Genomic DNA, 25,687 nt, shown 5'->3' on the forward strand with positions numbered 1-25,687 from the left:
AGACAGGTGTGAATAAGGTGGGGAAAGAAAAGAAAGAATTTGTTACACTAATGTTCAGTGGCCAGCATAAGCTGACAAAACCTCAAGAATGTGGTATGGGTGAAAAAGGCCTTTTCTTAAAGCTTAAAATTTCCTGAAACTAGCTAAGATTGAATGAGGTAGCTGTCAGTCACAAGGACATATCAGTAGTGGAAGCATAACCTTTCAGCCATAACATTTCCATCCAAGATATTAAGTCTACCCAATTTAATCACCTACTAAGCATCAAAGATACGTTTTCACTCTTTCTATGAAATGAGGCATAGATACTGTACCATATTTTTGTGTCCCTTGAAGATTTACTTGTAAAATACATTTTTTAAAGTATGAAAAATTGAATATGCTAAAAAAAGAAAAAAACAAACAAACTCTACTTTGGATAAATAAAATTTGTAGAACCCTATTTGTAGTCTCATCATCAGCTGCATGTTTCCATTTCTCATTACACTGAACTTTATGAGTTGGGCTTTTTTGTTCATTTGTTTTTAAGAAACAGAGAAAACTCTCAAAACTTGTATAAGGTCTAAAACAGGTATTCATAATCTAATCGATATATACAACTTTCACTGTTGGAAAGATACAGTGATATTGCCCAGTCCTGAAAAGTTCTGGATGTCAACAATACAGAAGGTTCAGGGAAATAAATATTAGTGTTGAAAGGAAGTAAGAAGAAATTTGATGGAAATTACTACTGGAGAGGTATTTTCCAATGCTTTATAGCAGGGGCAGGCAATTATTTTGGGCAGAGGGCCACTCACTGAGTTTTGGGAATCCATCAAGGGTCACATGACAGGCAGCCCAGGACAGATAAATATTAATTTTCTAATTTTTTTAAGGGCCCCATGGGCCGCATTTTGCCCACCTCTGCTTTATAGTGTAGCAGTCATCTAAATGTAGCTGGGCTTTTTTATTCATGCATTAGAGCGTTCAAGACTCAGTGCCTTGCAAGAGGTCTCAGAGCTTTCCAGGATCATTCATCATATCATTTCATTTTAATGTTTATTTCAGATAACATGAACAATCAGGAAAACAAGTAAAATTGCCTTTAACTTTGTAAGTGTAGGCAGAGCTACATAATCACACTTCCATTTTGTGAACTGTTACCATCTTTATTTTAAGTCAATATTCTAAATGAGAAACTTAAAACCACCATGTACACACACATTCTTAAACAGGCTTTCATAAACAAGTATCCTAAAAAAAAATGCCCTGTGGTTTATCTACTAAGTTAACCACAAGGTGATGCTATTGCACTTATTACTGAACACCTACATTTTCCTTTGTTATAAAGTGGCTGGTATTCTAAGCACACTCATGAGGGGTATACTGTATGATCCGTTGGAAAGCAGAAAGGATTAGTTTCCTCTCTGCCTCCTAGAGACACACTTCAATAGTTTAAGCTGGATTAATTTTCACGTCCTGTTATGGACATTAATTCCAAGTCTTTCATTAGGAGTCTGTAAACTACGAGTGCTCCTCTGGCCACGATTTGCATATTTTACTTGAAATAGCATTTCTGTCAGCAGATTATGGCTAAGGTTTCAAAGAGACGTTTACTGGGCCTTCAGTTTCATACTTCAATTGTAGGAATATAAAAGAAAGTCAGTATTTCAAATCCCAGCTGCAATACACCTGGTCAGAGACTCTGGCACTTTGAAATCACCTTTTGTTATTTTGGATGCTCTGGAAGGAGAATATAAAAACTAAACCATAGGTGACTAACCAAATAGTGACCAAGACAATCATCAAATATTGAATGATATGCATGTTTGTAAAGTGGGAAAACACAGGTGCAAATCAAAGTACAGAAGCAAGCATGGGTAAAATGCAGCCACCATGCGAGAGGAGCCTGCCATTCTTACTGTTAAAGAAACTGGTTAAGAGAGCTGACTTGAAGTAGGGATACCATCTCAACGGGCACATCTACACATGTAAATACATTGTAATTATGATACATTCAGTTTAATCCCAGTAATAACTGGTACAAACTTAACGTACTGTAATTGACACTACTGCACAGTAACGCTGGCGCATGTTTTAGGTGCCACTAATGTGCAGTAAACGAATTCTACTGAGCATGAGCACATTAACGTGGTTTTCACCATGATGCGCTAATATGCAGTAGCCTTATGCAGACATGCCCATCAAGTAAGGAATATTACTCCTCTTTACTCCCTGTCGCAGTGCACTCGGGTGCCCTGCGCCTGAGAGCGGAGATTGCTCTGGGGAAACCCCTAGTGGCAGAAAGGGGGGGGCTCAGCTGCCAGTCACCAGGGCTGCACAGGTGCTGGTTGCCGGGACAACTGGTAAAACCAGCTGACCAGGAAGGGACAGGGCTTATCCCTTCTTAAGCCCAGGTAGGAGGCCAGGAAGGCAGTCCCTCTTCAGCAGCTGTGGGACTAGGGACTCAGCTCAGACAGACAGAGGGGAGGACTCTGCCCATGAGAGCATCCCCTGGTCACTGCTGAGGTTGGTGGAGCCCTTCTTCCCCCGCTCCCTCGTAGGGAGTAGATTTTTGTTCGACTGGACGGTCTAGTTTTTATGTTGTAGCCCAGGGGTTTTAGGATTTATGCTTACTGTTTTCACCGGAGGACTGGGTGAGGCTATTAGGGGTGGAGGAGGCCTCATAGGAGATCCACAGTAGCGTGGGGGTCTCCTGGCACCAGAAAAGGTGCCATGTTTTGGGGTTATATAGACCCTGGGCCCCCCAGGGGGGCAGAGTCGTGTGGGTGAGGAGACCAGTGTGAGAAAGGGCCCAGTGTGGGCATGGGCGAGAAGTCTTAGGGGGACTCCACAGTGGTGGGGATCCCAGAGCCAGTGAGGGCACCACAGTTAGGGGTGCACTACCCCATCCCTGAGAGGGGGCAGCAAGGAGCCCCAGAGTGAGAGGGGGCAGTAGGGAGAAGCCCCGGAGCAGGAGATAGAAGGGGGCAGCAAGAAGCCCCCAGGGCGAGTGAGAAAAGGGGGCAGTGAGGCCCAGAGCGAGCGAAAGAGGGGGCAGTGCAGAGCCCCAGGAGTAAAGAGGAGGCCCAGAAAACAACAAGGCCCAGGTTAAACTACGTCAACTCCATCTGCGAGGCTTGGGCTGCGGGGTAGGGGAGGAAAAGGAGCCGCAGGTAGCGCCCCCTTGTCACCAGGGTGCAGAAAAATGGGCAGCCTCCCACTGACTACAAACATCTTCTAATCAAATAAGATCAAGGCATGGCAAGTGAGTAAGCAGGCAGTTGACCCATTACAGGAGGGCGGAGCCACTCCCAGAAAGGCTCCAATATTGATACTCCTGTCACACTCCCTTTATTTACTAAGCAGCTACCTCATCTGGTCAGCAACCCCACTACCCTTGAACTATGCACATATAGCCACATGTAGTGAATGAGAGTCTCCAAGCAACCTCATCTCTTTAAGCTACTTTCTGCTCCACATGCTTTAATTTCTCTCATCTTACAAAGTCACCTTCCTTGATTCCACTTACTTCTTAGATATTCTTGCTGCTGCTTTTCAGCCTGTTGCAGAGCACTTAGGCACCCTGCTCCTTTAGAGAGGGGAAACTGCTAGGAAAGAGCCCTAATAGCGCGTGAGGAGCCCCAGCTGCTGGTTGCCAAGGCAACCAAAGTTAGCTGCTGACCCACACCTGCCAGCAGTAAGCTGACCGGGAGGGGCAGGGCCTGGTTCACATTTAAACTCCAGGGCTGGGGCCAGGCTGGCAGTTCCCTGCTAGCAGCCAAGGGAGAAGGAGCTCTGCCAGAGCAAACAAAGGGGAGAAGCCTGACTGCATAAGCAGCTCCTGATTGCTGTTGTGTGGTGGAGAATTCCCTGGTAGGGATGAAATGATGTTTAGCTGGACGGCTTAGATTTTATGTCATAGCCTAGGGGCTTGTGTTTTGTGTTCGCTGTTTAGAACCGGAGGTTTGGGTGAGGCTATCAGGGGTTGGAGGAGGCCTCATAGGGGAGCCACAGCCACATGCAGACCCTAGTCCCAGAGAGGGGGGGGGCAGTGAGAAGCCCCCAGAGAAGGGGGGCAGCATTGACAAATGCCCAGTGAGGTGTCCAGCGAAGCAGGGCCACAGAGAGCCCAGGGAGGACAAAGGGGGCCAGAGTTACAGTAAGGCCCAGACCAACCGATGTGAGTACCATCTGTGAGGCTTGGGCTGTGGTGTAGGGGAGCCACAGATAGTGCCCCCTTGCATCAGGGCAGTAAAATGGGCAGCCTCCCACTTAATTAACATCTTCTAATTAAGCAATTAACAACAAGGCATGGCAGGTGAGAAGGTGGACAGTTGGCCCATAACAGGTGGGCAGAGTCACCAAAGGAACACACCTGGTCACAGTGGTGCATTGGCCAGGAATTTATCATACAGCAGTATTCATCGTAAGACGGTGGTTTGCCCGCATGAAGAAACGAGTCCTTGGGTCCATCAAGAGAGCGCAATGGGAGCAGACCCTAATCCCAGACCCACAGTCACAGCAGCAAGTAGAGAACCGGCTATGTCTAACAATACAAGGCCTACGGGATCATGCCGGAAGACAACAGACTATCAGGGTAGCCAACACTATCAGGAGCACCCACCCATGACCAATGATCTAGATAGGGATGTGCGGCTATGGGACCAGAGTTGATGCTGAGGTGGGGAGACGAGCCTCCCGCACTTACAATGGACGTGACAGTGGATGGAAAAAGGTACAGGCTATGCTAGTCATTACAGACTATGGTGAGGAGTGATGTGGTACCGACAAAAGAAAGGGGAGTAGCGGATTGAGTAAAGGTGCAACGTTGGTGTGAGGACTCCCTCGAAAATAACAGGGTGGGGGCCACCCTACAAGTAGGCAAGAGGACCGATCAGATGCTAGTTGGGGTTGTTGAGCATTTACCCTATCTAGTACTACTGGGCTGTGACTGGCCCAGGTTGTTGGAAAAGATAACCAGTGGGAGGCCAGGGGAGAAGGCTGAAGTGTTCGTGGGTGCAACCGAACAACCTCCTCCCGAAGAAAGGGGTGAACAAGAGGTGGACATTGTACACTTATGGGAAGACTAACACTTCCAGTTGCAGCAGAGTCGGGAGCCAGATTTTTGGTCTGCATTACAAGAACACTTGGCCCAATGAAACGGAGAGGTATTACGGCCGGAGCTGATAAAGACAACGCCAAGATTCAAGATAAGAAATAACCTCCTGTACCGAGTTGAACAAGGGGAGCCTGAAGGAAGGGATGTTGTACAGCTGCTGGTGCCTTGGCGCTATCAACGAGCTTTATTGAAGGTGGCTCATGAGCTCCCTATGGGGGAACATTTGGGCAGGGACAAGACCGTATTCAGGCAAGATTTATTTTTGGCCAGGACTGTTGCAGGAAGTGGTGAGGTATTGCGCTTCACGTTCTGTGGGCCAAAAAGTGAATCCAAGACAACCCCCAAAGGCTCCTTTAGTTCCAATACCTTTGGTGGAGGTTCCCTTTGAGCGGGTGGCACTGGACATCATGGGGCCGCTTCCCCAAAGTAGCACCGGGAACTAGTATATATTGGTTTTACTGGATTATACCACAAGGTACTCAGAAGCTGTGCCGATGCGGACAGTGTCCACCCCAAAGGTGGTAAACAAGCTAGTGAAGATGTTCTCCTGCATAGGACTCCCTAAAGAACTGCTGACTGATCAGGGAATGAATTTTACATCACGGGTGTTTGAGGGAGTGAGTAAAGCTTTAGGAGTTAAACAGCTGAGGATGGCAGTGTATCATCCCCAAACGGATGGGCTTGTGGAACATTTTAATCAAACACTGAAACAGATGTTAAAGAAGTTTGTGGTCAAGAACCCTCAGGTTTGGGATAAAATGATTACCAGTCATTGCTGTTTGCAGTAAGGGACAACCTCAACTGGGTTTCCACCCTTTGAATTATTATACCCTGGCAACCAAGGGTGATCCTGGATCTGATTTAAATATGTAATACACCTGCAGAAACATCTTGAAGCAGCTCGGAGCATAGTCTTAGGAAACCTCAGGAGGCACAGCAACGTCAAGTGAGATATTACAACCGAGGCACCTGGACAAGGAAATATGACGTGGGAGATCGTGTGTTGGTTCTACTGCCGGACTGGGAGAGTAAGTTACTCACTCGGTGGCAGGGACCCTATGAAGTTATATGCCAAGTTGGGGCCTGTAGACTATGAGGTGTACCAGATAGATAAACAGAAAAAGAAGCAGGTATACCGTGTTAATAGGCTAAAGAAGTGGGAAGACTGGGAATGCATGTACCTAGCCCTCCATCCCGAGGGATTAGAGTTGGGACCCTCACTGACAGAGGAGAGTGGACCGGGGGACGTAGAACTGGCCCCGCAACTATTAAAAGAGCAGAGAAGACAGGCCACCAAGCTAATCGGGGAGTATGGATATGTATTCCGGGAAACTCCTGGGGAAGCTCGGGGTGTGGTACATTGGATAAGAACTCCTCCGGGCCAGGTGATCCGTGGGAACTGGCGACAGATTCCCCAGGGACTGCAAAGCTAGATAAAGACAGAGATAGCGATGATGCTGGAGAAGGGCATCATATGCAAATCCCAGTGACTGGCAGAGCCCCATCGTAGCAGTACCTAAGCCCGATGGAAAAATTTGTCTCTGTATTGATTTCCAGAAGGTGAATGCAGTAGCTAGGTTCAATGCCTACCCAATGCCAAGAATAAATGAGCTGATACAAAACACTGGGCAAGCCCGCTACATCTCCACCTTAGACCTGACAAAAGGTTACTGGCAGATCCTAGTGGCACTGGAAGATCAAGAAAAGACAGCATTTGCCACCCCTTGGGGTCTTTTCCAGTTCCAGCGCATGCCATTCGGATTACATGAAGCCGCAGCTATATTTCAACATCTAATGGACAGAGTTTTGGCTCCCCATGGGGATTACGCCATGGCTTACTTACACTGACGATATTATTATCTACAGTGAGAGCTGGGAGGAACACCTCACCGCATTAAGAGCGGTAGTACAAGACTTGTGCATTTCTTCGGATTGGCAGTCAATCCGGCTCTTCTCAATAGGGAAAAAGGAAACACAATATCTGGGGTTCCTCGTAGGAAGTGGAAGGGTAAGACCAATATTAAGCAAGCATTTGGCAGTGGAGGCCTTGCAGAAGTATCAAGCTCCTCATACTAAACGACAAGTAAGGGCTTTTTGGGGGTTAGCCAATTATTATAGGAAGTTCATACCTCACTTTGCAGAGGTGGTAGTGCCTTTGACAGAGATGATAAAGGCGGGGGCTCCTACCAAGGTGAGATGGACACCAGCTGTGGAAGAGGCTTTCCGAGCAGTGAAGGACGCACTAAGTTTACAACCCCTACTATATACAGCAGACTTTAATAAACCGTTCCAGGTGCAGACCGATGCATCAAAAGTAGCTATTGGAGCGGTGTTGGTTCAGAGAGAGGAAGAAGAGCGCCCTATAGACTACATAAATAGGAAATTACATCCACCAGAACGGAATTACACCACGATAGAGGAGGAGTGTTTGGCAATTAAGTGGGCTGTTGAAACATTCGGATACTACCTACTAGGATGTCAGCTCACGCTGATCATCGATCATGCACCCCTACAGGACATGAAGACAGACAATGCTAGGCTGATGAAGTGGGCCTTTAGTCTGCAGCCACATTGTTTTAAGATAAAACAGTGCCCTGGCACCAGGCTATTTTTGGCCAACCCCAACCCCAACTCCACACCTCCATGGACCAACCAGTGCTTCCCCTCAGCCTTTCTCCCCAAAGCTCACCAAACCCTGCATACCACAAGCCACTCCCAGTGCTGGTTTTACCAGCATTCACAATGCCAAGAGCAAAGGAAGTAAGTCAAGGTGGGGGTAGAGGTGGAAGAGATGGGGAGATTGGTTCACTGGGGACATATCTTCCCTGCAGACCGTGTTAGCCCACTACAGACACTGCCTGTCCCCCCTGCTCCCTCCTGTAGACTCCGCTTAACTGGTCATTTTTAACTCTAACCTCCCCATATGTCTGTACATACCCTATATACTAGTCGCACTTCATTCACTTATCAAGATCTCAACTCTAATGAGTTAATCTACTCCAATACGTTTGCCTCCATTTTATCAGATTTTTAAACAGAACCTTAATGCCAGGTGTAGGCAACCTTCTTTGGCTGGAGTGCCAAAGAAACCACAATGTCTACCTTGGAAGGTGCTGGAGTACTGGCATGCTGTACAAAAGTTCAGGACAGTTCAGGACAAAATGAGGGTGGGGGTGAATGGCAGGATGCATGGCATATTAGTATATTTAATAATCATAAATGTTACCTTTGTTGTTGTGTATTCCTTTTTTGTTAAGCATGTTGCAATGGGAGAGAGAGACAGAGACAGAGAGAATGAACCACGTGCACAAACACAGAGAACCAGAACAGACACATGCATACACACACATCCAGAATCAGACATGTGCACACACAGACACAGAGAACCAGATAGAGGCAGACAAAGACACAGAACCAGATGCGCAGGCACACAGAGCCAGGCTCCTGGGCCACTGGACAAAGTCCAACCCAACAATGCCCTGGTCCCGCCAGAGCCCCATGCTTTCCCAGGGAGCCAGCCCCCAGGCTACAGCACATCTGGCCGAGGCTACAGCCCAGAGCCTGCCCATCAGCCCAACCACCCACCCACCCTGCACAGCTAAGCCCACAAAAGGTGCGATACTCCTAGCAAGGGGCAGCGCCAGCCTCATCCTGGTGAGGGGCTGGGCTGGGGCTGACCTCAGAGTGGGTTGGAGTCAGGCAAGCTCAGCTGCAAGCCCTGCTGCAAGCAGACTGGGCTTCATGGCTGGCAGCAGTGTGCTGAGCAAAATGGCCTCGCGTGCCATGATCGGCACATGTGCCAGGGGTTGCTGACCTCTGCTTTATGCTTTACGAGTCACCCTCCATTTTTAGAAAAAGCTTTTCATAACATCTATAACTTTTATTATTCTCCTTCACATTCCTTTATGAAACTCACATTTGCCATGATACTTACCAAAAGCTTCACTTATATTTTAGTTACTGGTGCACTAATACCACTGCTCACCCTGCTGACCAATGGACTTTTTCCTTTGTACAAAGGAGGAGTATCTGGTTTCTCATACTGAACTGTAAGCTCTTTGGGGCTGCGATTGTCTTACAGTTAACTGCTGATACAGAGGTATGCACAAGGAGGTACCAGTTCATGGGTCAGGCTCTTAAGCACCAAGTTAATACAAATACTAATAAAAATAGTATAGGATACTTAGCAGTGGAAAAAATGCTTTGTAGCAAAGGAACACATCCACTGCACAATCAATTATCATTCACCATTTCATCAGCACAACATCCTTCCCAAGTCTACAGAAAGTAAAAGCAGTATCTAGCAATCAAGATGGAGGAGAAACTTTTCTTGCTCCAGCCCTTACAAACTGTTTGTTCTTGAAAAACAGCATGGAATCGGACTCAGAACCTAAATTGAAACCAATTTCGTTAACAAAGGGGTTGGGGGATTTTATTTTTATTTTTTTGGTAAAAGATAAAATAAAAGCATGGGAAGATTTCTATTGATAACTACAAGAGTTACATAGGAGAGTCACCTATTTTTAATAAAATAAAGTTCTTTAATCACTTCACCCAATTACTTTCATTACTGCATACTTTGCTGCTTTATTATAAATCAATATGGCTCTTAGGGTTGGGGTATTTCATGCAAAATTTGTCTCATACTCACTCATGCTGGTTCTGCATCACTCTTATTTGACAAGCCAGAAAAGCTCTTAAAAGGACACCAGATATTCAGTATTTATAGACTTAACATATTCACTAGGGGTGGACTAATGAGAGATTTTGGGACCCGATAGCTGATTTTTAAGGAGACATATCGGCCAATACTGATCTGATTTCCAATACAGCTGCATCCAGCTGGTAAGTCTGTTGTGGTGGAAGGGGAGGGAAGATCAACACCCCCCGCAATGAGAGAGGGAAGTGGGGCTTCTTCCCTCTCCCCTTCCCTCCCCCCACAACAGACTTACCAGCTGCAAGCAGCTCTCCAAGCTGCCAAGCTGTGCTCCTCAATGCCTGCATGCTGCACTGTGCTTGCATGCACTCGCAGGCATTTATTAGCCAAATTATCGGCCCCATCAGGCCAATTTCTGATATAGGCAATGTTCTTAGTATTAGTGCTGATCCAATATTGGACTGATGTATCAGTGCACCTCTAATATTTACATAACGCTCTCAGGGTATTCCAACATAATAAAAGGCTTAGTGTGCATGTGTTTCTGTTTCTCTGTCCATAACGCTTCTGGGCAAGTGCACATGCGCTGCCAAGTGGGTGGGTGGTGATTAGCTAGACAGTCCAGGCTGCATGGCCCAAGTTTGTGCCACTGCTGGGGAAGTTTGGCAGCAGGGAGCATGCCCTGGAGGCAGGGAACATGCCCTGGCCAAGCAGCAGGGCTTCCTCTCCACCTCCCTGCCTGAGGACAAAGAGGCGGGGGGGGGGGAAATCAGTGGCAGCACCCCCTGCCCCCCCAGAACAGCTGGCAGGGAGGCGGAGGTGGTGGGCAGGGAACGAGGAAGGAGAGTGGGGAGGCAGGTGGATATGGGCCAGGTACACCCAGAGCAACACGCGGAGAGGGGGCCGGGGGAGCGGGGCCAGACCCGAAGCGGTGTGGGGGGCAAGCAGGGTCAGACCCAAAGTTGCAGGGGGGCAAAGGGGGTGGGGCAGGACCAGACCCAAAGTGGCAGGGAGGTGGGGCCAGACCCAAAAAAGTGGCAGAGGGGAGAGAGGGGGGAGCATACAGCTGGCAGAGTCTAAAAAAAGAAGACCACATTTCAGTGGAAAGGGACAACAAATGCCTTCTGACTGAAACAGGAAGATCCACCATCATGGACCACAGTTTTTGTCCTGCACAGAAGGAAGACACATTAGTGGTAAAGAAACAGCTACCTGTTCCACAGCTACTCTGTGGACAAATAATGAATTTCACTCTCCAGGGATCAAATAAGCCAACATCTTTCATGCCCTTAGAATCATAGAAAAAGTAGAGCTGGAACAGACTTTAGGATATATTTTAGTCCAGCTCACTACTCATCCCTATCTAAACCATCCTAAGCAAGCGTTTGTTTAATCCAGGGAAGATCAAACATTTAAAGCAAAGGCCACCACCAGTACCCCTGGTAAGGGGGGGAAGGTAGAAAGGAGGGACTGAGGTGGTTGCCAATATTAGGAAAAGGGGAAGGAGAAGAGCAGGGAGAAAGATGAAGAGAAGAGAACTTACCTCTGGGCTGAAAATGGAATCAGTGGCATGGAGCCAAGCAAGGAAGGGGATGTGCCAGGCAAGCTGTTTGCCACTGGTCCCTTGTACTATGGGCTAATTCAGTCATTTCAGGGGCTGGATAAGGCCCACAGACCATAATCTGAACGCTGTTAGTCTAACCTATTCTTAACCCCATATTTAAAAACTCTGTGAACAACCCTCTTGCACAACAAGGCACAATGCCAAATACATCAAAACAACCCTAATTTGCCACAGATAAAAGCAGGGGGATGAGGGCACTGTCAATACTCTACCACTGCAAAGACAGGAAGTAGTTGTTAAAATGTACTCAATCAATTCTAGAAGACCAGTAAAATGTTCATGAGATTTTGAAAGGTAGGCAAGGACCTCCTAACTGATCAGATAAATTAAGCAATAATACTATGCTTAGCTTATAGAAGGAGAACAGTCTTTATAATTAGTGCTTTATGGTAAAATACCTGCAACATGATCTGGAAGTTTCTTCTTTCTGCTTCCCACTGTTCTGACTGAAACCTAAACTCCTTAAATGTAGTCTCCCTGATCTGTGATTCCATCATATTCCTTTGCTCCTTGTGATGCTCCATAGTTTCCTTGATATAGATACAGTCTTGCTTTATTATTGAAAAGCACCAATAGGAAGTTAGAAAATCCTACTTAAACATGTACCATTAAACATATTGTGCTTTTAAAGAATTATTTAAGCTTTGTAAGTCTATCCTTACAAACACAGTCTTTAGAGGAAACTGCATTCAAAAATTCACTTCCATGACCAGTGTCCTAATGGACAAAAGCAGACTTACAATCAGAGTTAAGCTTCTTAGCTCCAGGTTACTGAACCCTTCATGTCACTTTGGGGAGACCCTCTAGAGCTGGCTCAGGTTGAAATGGAATGGATCTGGAAGAAACTATATCCAACTCTCCTTAGCTGAAGAGAGGATCAGCCCAATATAAAGTCTTAAAAAGTGGTGAAACCCCCCCCCAAAAACCCATGCCCCATGACAATCCAAGTATTCTAATATTATAAGAGACTAAAGTCTGTCTATCCATAGTGCTTTATTCACACCGACAAACAGCAATCAGAGTGCAAACAAGCATTCGAACAGGAGCTGGTGGCGTACCACCATGATGGTGGGGACACAAGCAACTGGGAGGCGGGGCCAGCACAGCTGGACTCACCCTCCCCGCCCTACTCCCTGGAGGCAGGGGCAATGGAGAAGACAGAACGGGGGGGCAAGGCCAGCAGCTGGCCCCGCTCCCCTGGCCCCGCTCCCTGCAGGTGTCAACAATGGAGCGGAGGGGGGAAGCAAGGCCACTGGAGCTGGCCTCGCCACCCCCCACCTTGTAGGTGACAGCAGCAGCGTGGCGGGGGAGGACGAGACAGAATCAGGACACTGTGGGGCAGCGAGGCCACAGCTCTGGCCTCGGCCCACCCATCCCCCATTCTGTCGTAACTGCCTGCAGGGCCCAACCTGGGACAACACTACAATGGTGGGGGGAGGAAAGGAGTGGGCTCAGGCCCCATGCCGGGGAGGGTAGAGAAGGACCAAGCCTGAGCCAGGGTAGAAGCCGGCCCAGGCCAACCCAGTGGCAGTGGCAGGGGTGAAAGGGGAAGAGTGGGCCCAGGCCCGAAGAGGGGGAGGAGGCTTGCTCCTCCCCTCCCTCAGCCGCATTGGACCGGGCCTACTGCTCCCCCGCCACCACCACAGTGGGCCAGCTTCTTCTCCAGATCAGGCCTCCCCCCCGCTTGGGCCCAGGCCCACTCCTCCCCCACCCTCATCCCCCGTCAGCTCCAAGCCTGCTCTTCCTGTTCCCCCACCGCCACCAGGTCAGCCCAGGCCCGCTGCTCCCCCCACCGCACCAAGCCGGCTTCTCCCCACCCTTGGACCTGGTTCTCCCCTCCCCTTTGCAGGGTGGTAGGGAGAGAAGCAGGCACAGACCCCACGGACCAGAAAGTAAAGGGGTAGTAGGCTCACACAGGGCAGGGAGGCATGGGGCTCCGTCCCTGCACACTTCCCACCTCCTGGTCATTCCTGATGGCCAATTGGCTAGTAATTCTGAATAGAAGCTGTTGCATTTGTAAGCAGCAGTCTATTCTTCTGTTCTGTAACCACACTGGGTTACTGACAAACCCATACCTTGTAAGAGCTGCTGTGCTTTACTTCTTAAAAAAATGAAATGTATGTTCAATTCTATGGAGTACTTTTCTCTTCAAATAGTGCAAAAATCAGTATGCTCTTATTTAGTACCACAAACATTAAAATATTTTCATCATAATTGCATACTTACTTCCTGGTGTTGCTATCATGCAAAATAAAGTAATCCTGGGTGCTCTAATTCTGTGTGTCCATACCTTAACAGGCTTATATTTCTTTAAGTATAATGTTCAGATGTTAAACATTCTGGTTTTGATTGCTTGGTTATGAAATAATTTCTACATCCTCATCATGTCTTCTACTCTTAAGGGGTTCATCCATCCAGACTTAACATTATTCTAACATTTTTGTTTTGGAATGTGAAATTTTAAGATTTGAAGAGTAGCATGCAATTGCAACACTGTATAGCTTTTTCTCAGCTTTAGGTTTTTTTTCCAAGTGGCAGGGAATCATGACACCAGCAATCCAGTTCTGCCTTCAGAAGTCTAGCACAGAGCCCAGGAAGCTACAAGTATCATTTAAATCTATGCCAAGAGTCCCTATCTGCATTGGCATCCTCGCAGTGGTAGAACTCCTTGCCATTTGTGTTTTACAGCAAAACCTACATTATCCAGCACTTTATCAACCAGAAAGCTCTGCTAACCGGCACCCAAGAGATGCGGCAAAAGCAAAACCAGAAGTCCCATTTCCAGTTTCGCTGCCATGGGCTGAGTTCTTATTCTTCACTTCTTCAGCCCACAGCCTGGGGCAAAGCAGCCTGTGCACGGCCCCCGCCCCCGTCCCCAGGGAGAGCACCAGATGGTGCACATTTGATTAACCGGCATCCTCCATTCACAGGGGATGCTGGATAACAGAGCTTTTGCTGTGTGTGTGTATTACATACACACACACACACACACACAGAATAATAGCTTTTTTAAAAATCATGTAATTTTAAAAATCATTTTTCATGAAAGAAGGTACTCAGGAGTTGGATCATATTACAGTATAACTCTTAGCAAACGAAGAAAATAAATAAACTTCTGTAAATGTAAGCTGAATATTTCATATTCTCTGGGGATACTGTCTGAGATTTTAGTTTTATTCAGAAAAAAGAAAAATAAAAGGAAGTCTGGAAATCATTATTCCATTCCTTTCATTATTACTACTTTAAAACATTATACCTGTAGAACACTTTCCAATTTAGTCCTCTCCTTCAGAAGCAATTCATATTCACTGTTACAGGTCTTGAGGATTTTATCTTTCTCCTCTAAGTCAGCTGCAAGTCTTTCCTGATGCTCTTTCCACTTCTGCTGAGCAATACGAAAGGCTCTCTCAGTCTCTGTCACTTTCTTTTGAAGCTCTGCATTAATTGCTTTTAAGAAAGAGAATATTGGCAAATATAAAGTTAGTGGTAAAACCAACATTAGCTCTTCTATGTGTGCTACTTGTTTAGTATATAATAGAAAATGTGTTAGAAGATCAATGTTTCTGGAAACAGATTGTTGCTATTATAGAGATACAAAGATAATGCTATTATTTCGTATTTCTGTAACATCTTCTATATACTGTCAAAGTGTAATACAGACATTAATTAATTAATTAAAATTAAGCCCCTCTGAAAAAGCAAGCAAAAGTCATCTCCATTTTTCAGAAGCAATTGACAGAGTTATTAATTTCGTATTTCAATATAATTCACTGCCTTTGGCAAACAATTTCTATCTGGATACTGGTCTCTGCAAACTTAATTGTCTGCATCTCCTGTGCTACCTCTCTTTCTTCCGCTTCAATTTTGGTCTTCACCTTAATTATTTATATCCTACTTATAAGAAGCGTATTCTTCAGCTAAAACTATGTAACTTCTGCTACCCAAGTCAGATCACCTACTGTCAGGGACTCTGATCAGGCAGGCCAGGCCAGGCCACGTCCCTCAGTAGCACACCTCCAGTAAGTCTCAGCAAATACTGTTCCCAGTTTTGGAACAGTAAGCAGCCTGACTGGCTGCTAGGAGTGCTGCCTATACATTTAGCCACAGCTGGGGCCCTAGGTTTGCAGGCCAGTCAACAGTTCTACTGTTGCAAGCCTCCTGGTTCCTGACTCTGGGTTTTGGCTTATTTTTGGACTTCGGCTTTGGATTTTCCTGCAGATCTGTATCCTGGTCCTGCCCCTGGTTGGGCTCTGTCCTTGGACCTCGCCCTGTGGATTGTCCTTTGGATTGGTACTCAGCATCTGATCCCCAGATCCTGACCCTGGACTGTGTTGTGGATGCTGCTTCTTGGATTTCCTTCTCATTTTGGTAATGACTCCCACTCTCAGTCCCAGAGCCAGGCCCCTGCTTTCCCTTAGTGGTTTAACCATCAGACCGGACCACACACGCCCTGGTCCTTTACACCTACCATCTAAAGAATCTAAAGCTCAGCTCAACATATCTGCATTGTCACATCTGTAACAGTTAGGGGTGCACCAGTAGAGATTTTCTTGGCCGATACCAATAGCTGATTGTTTACCAGGCATGTTGGCCAATATCAATCCGATAACCAATTTACAGGAGCACAGTCCTGGGTATGGCAGGGGCAGATCAAGGCCCCCAAGGTGAAGGAGGGAGTGAGGCAGGGGGCTAGAGCTGGGGTTGGGAGTGCTGCCAAGCCAGGACAGTGAATGGGACACCAGGGAGGGGAGTGGAATGAAGCTGCAGGAGGTTCGTCCAGGGAATCAGCGTCCCAGTGGTTAAAAATGGCAGCAGCAGGGATTGAACTAAAGCTTGTCAAATGAGCTTTAGTTCAAGCACTGCCACCACCATTTTTAAGCGTAGGGATGCTTTTAGGGGTGGAGCTAGGCGAGATGAGGGCTGATGCAGGCTGCCCACTTAGGGCTGAGGGCTGTCTGTCCTGCTGCTTTTGCCCTGGGAGCTGCACACTCGCCATTCTGAGTCCTCGGCCCGCCTGGTGGCAGGGATCACAACTCGCCGCCACCACTGCCACCAGGTGGGCAGGGGGTGTGCAGCCAGCACACAGATCGTGTGGCAAAAGGCAGCAGTGTGGACAGCCCTGATCCCACAGCAGGCAGCCATCATCTGTCCCGCATACAATTCTAGGGAGGCATATGCCTCCCCATACCTCTCCCAGGGGTCTTGGACTGGACCCACACAATGTGAAGAGCCGGTCCAGGGCAAATTGTAGCACCTGGCCCATGGATAAGCTTTATGCCACTCATCCAGGCTGTGGACAGGCCTAAGGTTACCATACATCCAGGTTTTCCAGGACATGTCCTCTATTTGGCCCCCTGTGCTGCGTCCAGGTGGGTTTTAAATGCAAGCAAAAATTACAGGATTTCCTCCCCTGACCAGTTTTCAACATTGCTGCTGCTAGGTTCCCAAAGTACCTAGTGTGGTGAGTGCGCAATCAGAAGCTGAGTTCACGATTTTGCTTTGCTCCACTGGTGGGAGCAGGGGAAGGGTGATCTGAGGCAGCAGGGAGCACAGAGGGTCAGGAGTGAGGAGCACCAGCAGGGCTGGGAGTAGGAGAGGGGCTGAGGATCAGGACTGAAGGACACGGGGGGGGCGCAGGGTACTGCTTTTTGGGAGTGAGGTGCACTGGCAGGGCTGGGGTCAGTGGGTTGGGAGTGAGGGGCAGCAGCAGCAGGGCAGGGGAGGGGAGCTGTGGTTTGTCAGCAAGGGGCAATGCAGCGGCAGGGCACCAGCATATTCTCCCCCTCCCCACACAAGTGTCCTTGTATTTGGACCTGGAAATATGGTAACCCTAGCAGGCCCTACACCACTCATCTGGCCAGCTAGACTAAATGAGTTTAAACACCCCTGCCCTAAAACACTAGTTTCCTTCTGACCTCCAAAATTATAATGCATTTCTCTGTTACTACTTTAAAGTAACTGCATTCTGTATTTCACTTGATTTTCTGCAGGTCCTATCAGAACACCCAAACCCTGTGCCTGACTTTGATACTTAGACCTCTTGAAATAAAACAATTCCAAACTATTCAGGTTCTTTGTTACTCAAGATATGGTCTCATCCCCCTAAACATTCTCTCTTTAAAAATTCCTCTTACCCTGCAGAAGAATTTAGAACTCATCCCTACATCTGCATACACATGAATGGATCTTGTAGGCTAATTTTGTATGTTTTCATTTTCTTACTTTACCATATACACAGAGAGGTACTGAGAATTAACTGAACACAATTTTTGAGTACAGTGATCATCATTTTAAAATTCTTTCCTTTCACTATCGCTTTAAAAAAAATTAAAAGAAAGCAGAAAACTAGACTATCTAGTAAAAAAGGAGGTTAAAGCAGCAACAAATAAACCAAGAAAAATGACAGTTAAACAGCACAGAGTAAAGGCTACCTAAGGAGAACAGAGAAATTAAAAGAAATATTGAAAAAGGCTGCTAGTTCACAGGAGCCCATCTGACAAAGAAGCCAACAATTGAGACAGATAGCATATTAAAGCAGCAAGTAAAGACTAAAGAAGATTCCAAGTCACAAGGGAAAATGAATATGAAGCCAGGGACTCCAGGAGAAGAGGAAAGCAATATAAATCAGCATTTGACTTTTTCAACTGCTAATTAGCTTCTTAAATCTGAAAGCTGGTCACAAAACAACACTTTGACAGCTGTATCTTAGGTAGAAAGTCTCCTACAATGTTTAATATTTAAAGATGACACCTAAAAGCTAGCAACTAGAAGAGCATTATAATTAACAAGTAAAGGAAAGCACATAGCTTCCTAATTATAGAAAAAAAGTTCTCTACCAATTAAATCTTTAGCCTGCAGCATTTAAGACAGCTTGCACAGGAAAAAAATTTGAGTGTTTGTCCTACTTTGCTTCTTAGAATATATAAGGTAATTCTGAAAGGTATTATTTTGTTTGGTTTTTTTAATTATTTGAAGGAAGTGGCATAATCAGTTTAGCTGTTTCCTTAGGCATATCAATTACGTCTCTTTGGTTAACAAGTAGTCTTTCTAAGCCCTTAATTTGATGTTCAGCATTCAGACACAATACCCAAAGACATATTTCCCGTTTTACTTTTCAAAGGTATTTGAAAAAAAAAAAAAATCACCACAAAAAAGTCAACTTCCCCTTATAACACTTGCCTATACTCCAGTCAGGCAGAGTTCCAAAATAGACAAAACCTAGATTTCTATTGTACAAAAAACAGAATGTTCTAGGACCATGTCCTCCTCCATATTTAACAGAAGGAGGAGAAAAAAAAACCCTACCAACTTAAACTGCAAGACAGGGAGGTGACCAAAAGCAGCTTACACTTCATACCAAATCCAGAGGAGGAGTCAAAGAGATTATGATCAGATCTCTGAGAGAGAAGGAAAACCTTTTTAAAAAGAGAATGTGAATGAAATATATGGTGGCCAAAGATCAGGTATAGTAAGTTGGGTTTTAACACAATAAAAGTGGAGGAAAAAAAGAACCAGAATGTGGAGACAGAAGCACAAATAGGATTTAAAAATGACATTAAAAATATAGGCCTAGAAAAAAGAATAGTATATGACAGTGATCTATAAGAGACAACAGAAGGAAAGGGGTTGTCAGTGAGGAGCACAGAGCTGAAGGAAAGGAGATGGAGCCTTAGTGGCTAGGGACAGAAGTTGCACATAAAGCAGTTAAAGCGATCAGAAACTGGCTTAAACCTGTAACAACAGATGTTCAATGCACATAAACCAGTTTCAAAATGGCTGAAACTGGTTTAAAATAAACCTGGTAGTATCAAATTAAACTGATCTGGGTCAAGCCAGTTTATGCAACTTCTATCCCAGACCGCTTTCTGTTTTAAGTTAAACCAGAATCCTCCAGCATCCCAGCATGCTCTCTGGACTGGTCTGTGCCGTTTGCTCCAGAGAGTAGAGCTGGCCATGCCCCTCTGCTCTCTAGCTAAAGCAGGGGCAGAGATGTGGTGAGACACCAGCTGGCATGGCCCTGTTAACCCCTTCCCTGCCCTCTTTACCTTAATTCTTCCCTCCTTCCCCCCTCCCCCACCACAGCCGGGCTCTGCCTGCCTGCAGGTGAGCAGCAGAGGCAGAGGGGGCAGCCAGGGGTCTGGGCGAAGCTGGGGTTGGCAGACCCTCCTCCCTGTCCCCTTCACCTAAAGGGGGTCATGCCCAGACAGTATCTGGCCACATCCATCACTGGAGCACCAAGAGGAAGGGGAGGGACCTCTGTCAGAGTGCCCAGGAGGGGTTTATTCCTCCCCTTCTTCTGTCCCACCACAGCCATTCTGGCATCACCCCAATAAGGCTAAGGGGGCAGAAAAGAGGTTAATTAGCTCCCAAACAAGGGGCTGCAGCTGGGGTGAAGCAGCCCCCCTCCTCCCTGCCACCCCGCCACAGAGTGGGTAAGGGAGCTCTGTGCAGGTCTGCCTGGACCCAGACGGTCCTCATCCCTCTGTTACTCTCTCATACCAGGCAGGGAAGGGGACTCTGTTTGGTGCTGGAAGGCAAGTCTTCCCCCTCCTCCGCCTCCCCTCTCCCCAGGGTGGGGGGGGGCTCTGTACAGTACTGAAGGGGGACTTCTCTCCAGCCTCCCTCTCCCCTCTGTGGCAGGGAGGGGCGCTCTGTGCAGGGCAGCCCAGCCTTAGATGGGGACTGTTCCCACCCCTTCACTCACCCGCGAGGTGGGGAGGGGTGGTGTGTTCAGTGCTGGAGGGGGACTTTTTCTCCTCCTCCTGACCCCATTGCCACAGGGCAGGGAGGGGGACTTTGTGCAACACTGCCTGACCCAGCCCAGCCTGGGTACAGGGAGTAGCTGTCACTGAGCCACAGCTGCTGAGGGTGGCCCCACACCCATGGCCTGTACTGTGGGGGCAGGGCCATCCCCGGCAGCTGCAGTTCAGCAACAGTGAGGCTAGGCCCTGTCAGTGAGTGCAGCCTGGCCCGGCATCCACAGGCAGTTGCTACCCAGGCAAGCTCAGATGCACTAGCAGGCCTGAAAGCCCAGCAGCCACCTACCACAGAGGCTCACTGCAGAGCCACAAGCCCCCGTGCTGCCTCCGAGTCAGCCTGGGTAGCCTACTGCCTGACCAGCTGCCACCTCCCGCCACCCATATGCACCAGGCCAGGCTGCACTCACTGACAGGGCTCAGCCTCCCTGTCACTGAGCTGCAGCTGCTGGGGATGGCCCTGCCACCACGGCCCAGCTCTACCGTGAGACTGCCTCGGCCATGGCTGAATGGGGCCACCCCGGGCTACAGGGGCAGGCCCATCCCCAGCAGCTGCAGCTCAGGTGATAACTTCTCCCTGCTCCCAGACTGGGCTGAGCCAGGCAGTGCTGCACAGATACCCCCCTCCCCGTCCTGCAAGGAGGGAAAGAGGGGCAAGAGTCCTAACAGGGAGCTGTAAATGAAACTAGAAAGGCAAGAGAGGGCCAAAGCCTAGTTGTCTCCTTCAGTCTCTCTATATTCAGCCTGTGTTCAGTATTTACATTTCTATAAACGTACCTTGCAGTTGTCCAAGTCGTTTGTTGGCTTCATTTAACTTTTCTTCTGCAGAGTATCTTTCAAGACCAGCATCTTTTCTAGCAATAGCTAGTTCATACTCTAGACCTTGTCGAACAGCTTCTCCTTTCTCAACTTCACATCGTAATTTGGCGATCTGGCTTTCATAATTAGACAGCTAAGAGAAAAAGTTTTGGGGGTTGGTTTTTTTTGGGTTTTTTTGGGGGTTTTTTTTTAGATACTATCAATGACACTATTTAAATAAAAGAAAACTGTTTAGGTATTAAACATTTCAATGAAGTATGCTAAACAGACAGAAAATTTACTTTTATTCCTTCTTGCTTTTGCTAACTGGATTTTATTCCCAGGGAAGTTAGAGGTAAAAAAAAAAAGCTGTCAATGCACATTTTGCTTCAGGACAGAGGTGTCAAACTTAAGGCACACAGGCCAGAGAAAGCCCATGGGCATGGGCATCTGACTTGCTGTCTTGTCCCCAGGCTGGAATGAAGGAGCAGGGGAAGGAGTCATCCATTTGCAGGGTTCATAACCTCTCATCAGACTAAGGCTGCTGCAGGAAGGTAGTGGTGCAGTACTTATTGCAGGTGCTGCCAAATTTACAGTTCCCCATTTCTTGTGTTCACTCAGAAGTGGGGGGGATGAGCAACTGTAGCAAGGGCCATACCAACATCTGACCCCAAAGCAACTCAAGCTTGAGGAGTGGATGCAAATCCACATTAATCCCTGGCTGCTGGCCATACTGACAGCTCCCCCCACAGCAGTATCTACTGACATGATAGCAGAGCTTCTCATCATGGCTGCCAGAGGCCAAGCAAGAGCTATACTCCTAGCAGCCCCGACAAAACCATGGTCAGAATCTACTGCTGCCAGAGCAGGTGGGGCCCACAGACACCTGCAAAGCAGGAAATATGTCCTATGGACCAATTTTAGTCTGCCACCCCTGCTCCAAGACAAGATAAAGAAGTATGATGAATATTAGTCTAGCCACTGCAATCAACCTGTACCAGGTGGGGCACCCTAGGGTCACCGTGCTCTCCTCTAGTGCCCCTCACCATGTCCAGTTCGCCTATAAGGCACCCTTCATTCTCGCCTGCCACGTCTTAATCATAAATATTTTAAAGGAGGCTGCCTCTCGTCTTGTTGATCACAGTGCTCCAGCTACTCCGCGTCTTACCTCTATAATGGGGTTCCGAACACCCCAGCTTTATGAGCTATGCATGGCTCCAACCACCCCCGTACCATGCCCAAGCCTCGCAGATGGACCAAACAATGTCCAGTATATCTCACTCTCTGCGCCCTCTGTGGTGCTTGGGCTCTCTGCAGACCTTGTCTCGCAAGCACACCCCACAGGCGCTCTGGCTTCTCGCAGCCCCCTCTCTGGGGCTCCATGAGGCCTCCTCCAACCCCTTATAGCCTCACCCGGTCCTCCGGTTGTAAACTATCAACACAAAACTCCAACCCCTTGGCTATAACATAAACCTAAGCCATCTCTATAATAACGTTCGAGCCACTCCAGGGTTTCTCAATCTCTCACCAGTACTGCATCATTCATTCGTTCAGGCCTCTTCTCTGTTCTTACTCTGACAGAGTTCCTACCCCTTTGGCAGGGAGGAGGGAACTGCCCGTCTGGCTTCAGCCTGGGAGTTATATGGGAGCAAGGCCTTGTTCCTTCTGGTCAGCTGACTCCCACCAGTTACCCTGGCAACCTGCAGCTGGGCTCCTCACTTACTGCTTCACAAGTAGTAGGCACCTCAGTGCCCTGCTACACAACCAATCAGTTCATTTGGGGGGGGGGGTGTTAATTAACTGACCTAAGTTCTCTGCAAATCAAACATAAAATAATATATTTTAAATTATTTGTTCATTTTTCAAAAATCATAATTTCAGGAAAAGCTAATTTTCTAATATTGATCTCTCCCTCTCTCCTTTTAACGAAAGGCTGCTAATTACACTATAAATCGCACCCATATGTATATTTATTAGATTTAACCCTTCAGGTTGAACATACCTAAAAAACTAATTTCCAGCAACAGCATTAAACAGTCACATGGAGATAATTTAAATTTGGACAAAAAATAAAATGCCAGAAAAAAACCTCAAGGTAACCTTTACCCTTAAATAACATGCAGCATTATTTACCCTAAACCCCAGCAAACAAATGTTTTGTCAGTGGGCCAGGGAAATGTGGTTGTCAAATGAGCTAATAGGCTCACAGGAAGACACTGTACTTGAAACTAGCTAATTTTTGGGAAGCAACTGGTTTTCAAATTAGTGCTATTTTAAGATCAGAGTCTGACTTTATCTTTAACAAACAAAACAAAACAAAACCAAAACTAACTTACTAAACCAGTTTGAACTACACTTTTAGGTATATGTCTACATGCAGAGTGCAACATAGTGTAGAAACACCCAGGACAGTTTGGGTGCCACAATACTAGCACACAGCTCCGTACAGACTATTCTTGATATGAAGCTTTATGGTCATGGCTAGGCTGCTTGCAGTACCTAGCTAGTTCAGATACCTCTACACAATATTGCAATATCAGCAACAAAAGACACCTCAGAGAGCATTTTAAAAGTGGTGCCCAGCCAAGATATACTGGAAATATATTTCAGCTTAGTGGAATACTGTACTTACTTTCAGCGTAGTTTTGAAATATTGGGCAAAGCATGGTGCAAAGGCCTTGAAATTCTTATATCATGTTTTGCAAAACACTTCAAATCTTTTAGATTTTTATCAAAAACTTTGTTTAGAGAACAGACGGCAAATTCATTTTTTAATTGGAAATGTTTGCAAGCATTACCTACTATACCTTTTACCACTTCAGCTACAGTGATGCGAGCCTAGGGCTGGAAATGAACTGCTCACAAGGACCCCACTCAGCTGCATCTTAAAAGAGGCAAAAATGTGAAGAATGTTTGATCGTTTTTGTGAGGTCTCAAAGATCCTTTGCATGCCTCATTTTCCCCATGTTCCTGTACGCTGTGGCACCTAGCTGTTTGGATTGGGCCATCAGGAATACAATGGGAACATTAAGCAATGGAAGGAACATCCTGGTGAAGACAATAGAAACTAACTACTGAAGATAGACTTCTAAACAGCTCTCACTAAGCGACAAGAATCAAAACAAACCCTCTGGAGAAAAACTGCACCACAACACATTTTCTAGTTAAAACTGATTCAAAGCAAAATCAACATGCAAAGAGCCCTTAAAGTAAGAAATGATTAATTAGGAAAACAGACTTGAGTTGTGGCTTCTTATCAGTTCTACCATTTGGCAATTTTGCATGTTGAATTATTACTGGAGGCAGTAATCCACATACCCTTCTCTCCCATTCTAGAAATTTACACTTCGTTGGCTGCCACCTGAAATCTCTGACCAGAGTGACTAGTAGCATTTAAAAAACTTATACAGAACTAGTTTCACTCGTTTCTTCTGCTTGGGGGAAAAAAAAAAAAGACTTTTGCAGGAAAGTCCTTTTTTACACCAAACAACTTCAGGGTAAACAGACTATTCTAATATTTCTCTGAGCCTAATCTACATATAAAATGAACTGTTCCAAACAGGAGATTTTACCACATCTTCAACTCTCCCATGACATATGAACTTTCATTTCTACCCAGGAGAACTTTTACAATTTTTTCTCCTATGCCTGAAGAAGGATTTGTGCTCTAATGCTTTCAATTAAAGACTTTTTTCTTGCAAAAATCTAGTCAGCCTCATAGAAGATATCACCTCCACCATGAGTCTTGATGACTTCTGCAGGATGCATTTTCATGCAAGAGACTTCAGTTTTACTGTGAAGATTTTGCCAGATCTCACAGCCATTTCTAATTTGACCAGATTTCAGGATCTGTCCCAATCCTTATCTAAATCAATGGCATCCTATCATTTCTACTACATTCATATAGCTTGCTCTACCAGTGACATCTGTAAGACTACAGACTATCTGCACCAGCCATCCTGTTCCAAATGAACAAGCCCTCCAACTCTTTCCATTTCCAGGACAATTAGACACACTTCACAGCTCATGCTACCTGAAATACCAAAGAATATGAATCCCCACAATGGTGATTAAGAAAAGAAAATAGTAACCCCTCACAAGGTAAAAAAGGTTCTTCACTTAGACCTCAAACCTACAGAAAAGATCCACATAGCTAAACTAATGCACATGTACAGAAGTTATCCAATATCAAAGAATCTCTGCTTAAGCAATGGGTCCAGCCACACACAGCACACTGCAGAATCATGGGCAAAGGCTCAATAGCTATTTACAAGTACTATGTAAATTTCTCTAGATGTTTATTTTCAGTCAGTGTCACCTCAACCCTTCTTCCTTGCATTTCATGATATTTAATTAAAGAGATTTAAAAATGTTCTTAAGGAGAGGTGGGGACTAGGAAAATAAAAACTTACATCTTGGTTATGTTTAGTGGTTATGTCCAGTTTTTCTTTTTTGGCTTGGTAGAGTTTCCTCCTTAGATCTTCCGCAGTGTCCAATTCCAATTCACTGGTATTCTGTAATAATCTCAATTCACTCTGGACATATTGCAAGCTAGAAGGGGAAAAAAAAAAAAGAGAACTTTTTCATTAAACAAGAAGGATTTCCTTCCTGTTCACTTATTTTATTATTTTAATTGTAAAAAAAATAAAATACAACTGAAACAGGCGGGTGATCCAGGCTGACCTGGACAAGCTCAGCAAACGGGCAGACGAGAACCTCATGGTGTTTAACACCGAAAAATGCAAGGTTCT

The 25,687-nt window shown here is 46.3% G+C and overlaps 1 protein-coding gene across 5 annotated transcripts in view; it reads right to left on the bottom strand.

Annotated features, from left to right (window-relative positions):
- CCDC171 (coiled-coil domain containing 171) overlaps positions 1 to 25,687 on the bottom strand; it is a 304,988-nt gene that overhangs the window by 263,242 nt on the left and 16,059 nt on the right. For 4 of the 5 annotated variants that reach the window (XM_019555118.1, XM_019555115.1, XM_019555117.1 and 1 more), the window contains exons 3-5: positions 25,349 to 25,487; positions 20,916 to 21,090; positions 14,639 to 14,829 (exon numbers count right to left, since the gene is read on the bottom strand). In XM_019555118.1, the coding sequence (XP_019410663.1) occupies positions 14,639 to 14,829; positions 20,916 to 21,090; positions 25,349 to 25,487 (505 nt within the window). Of the gene's footprint in view, positions 1 to 11,780; positions 11,913 to 14,638; positions 14,830 to 20,915; positions 21,091 to 25,348; positions 25,488 to 25,687 lie in introns of all 5 variants that reach the window. The other variant, XM_019555120.1, reaches the window with a different exon arrangement.

This window comes from Crocodylus porosus, unplaced genomic scaffold (genome assembly GCF_001723895.1).
Source record: "Crocodylus porosus isolate Cpor-Errol unplaced genomic scaffold, CroPor_comp1, whole genome shotgun sequence".
NCBI classification, from domain to species: domain Eukaryota; kingdom Metazoa; phylum Chordata; order Crocodylia; family Crocodylidae; genus Crocodylus; species Crocodylus porosus.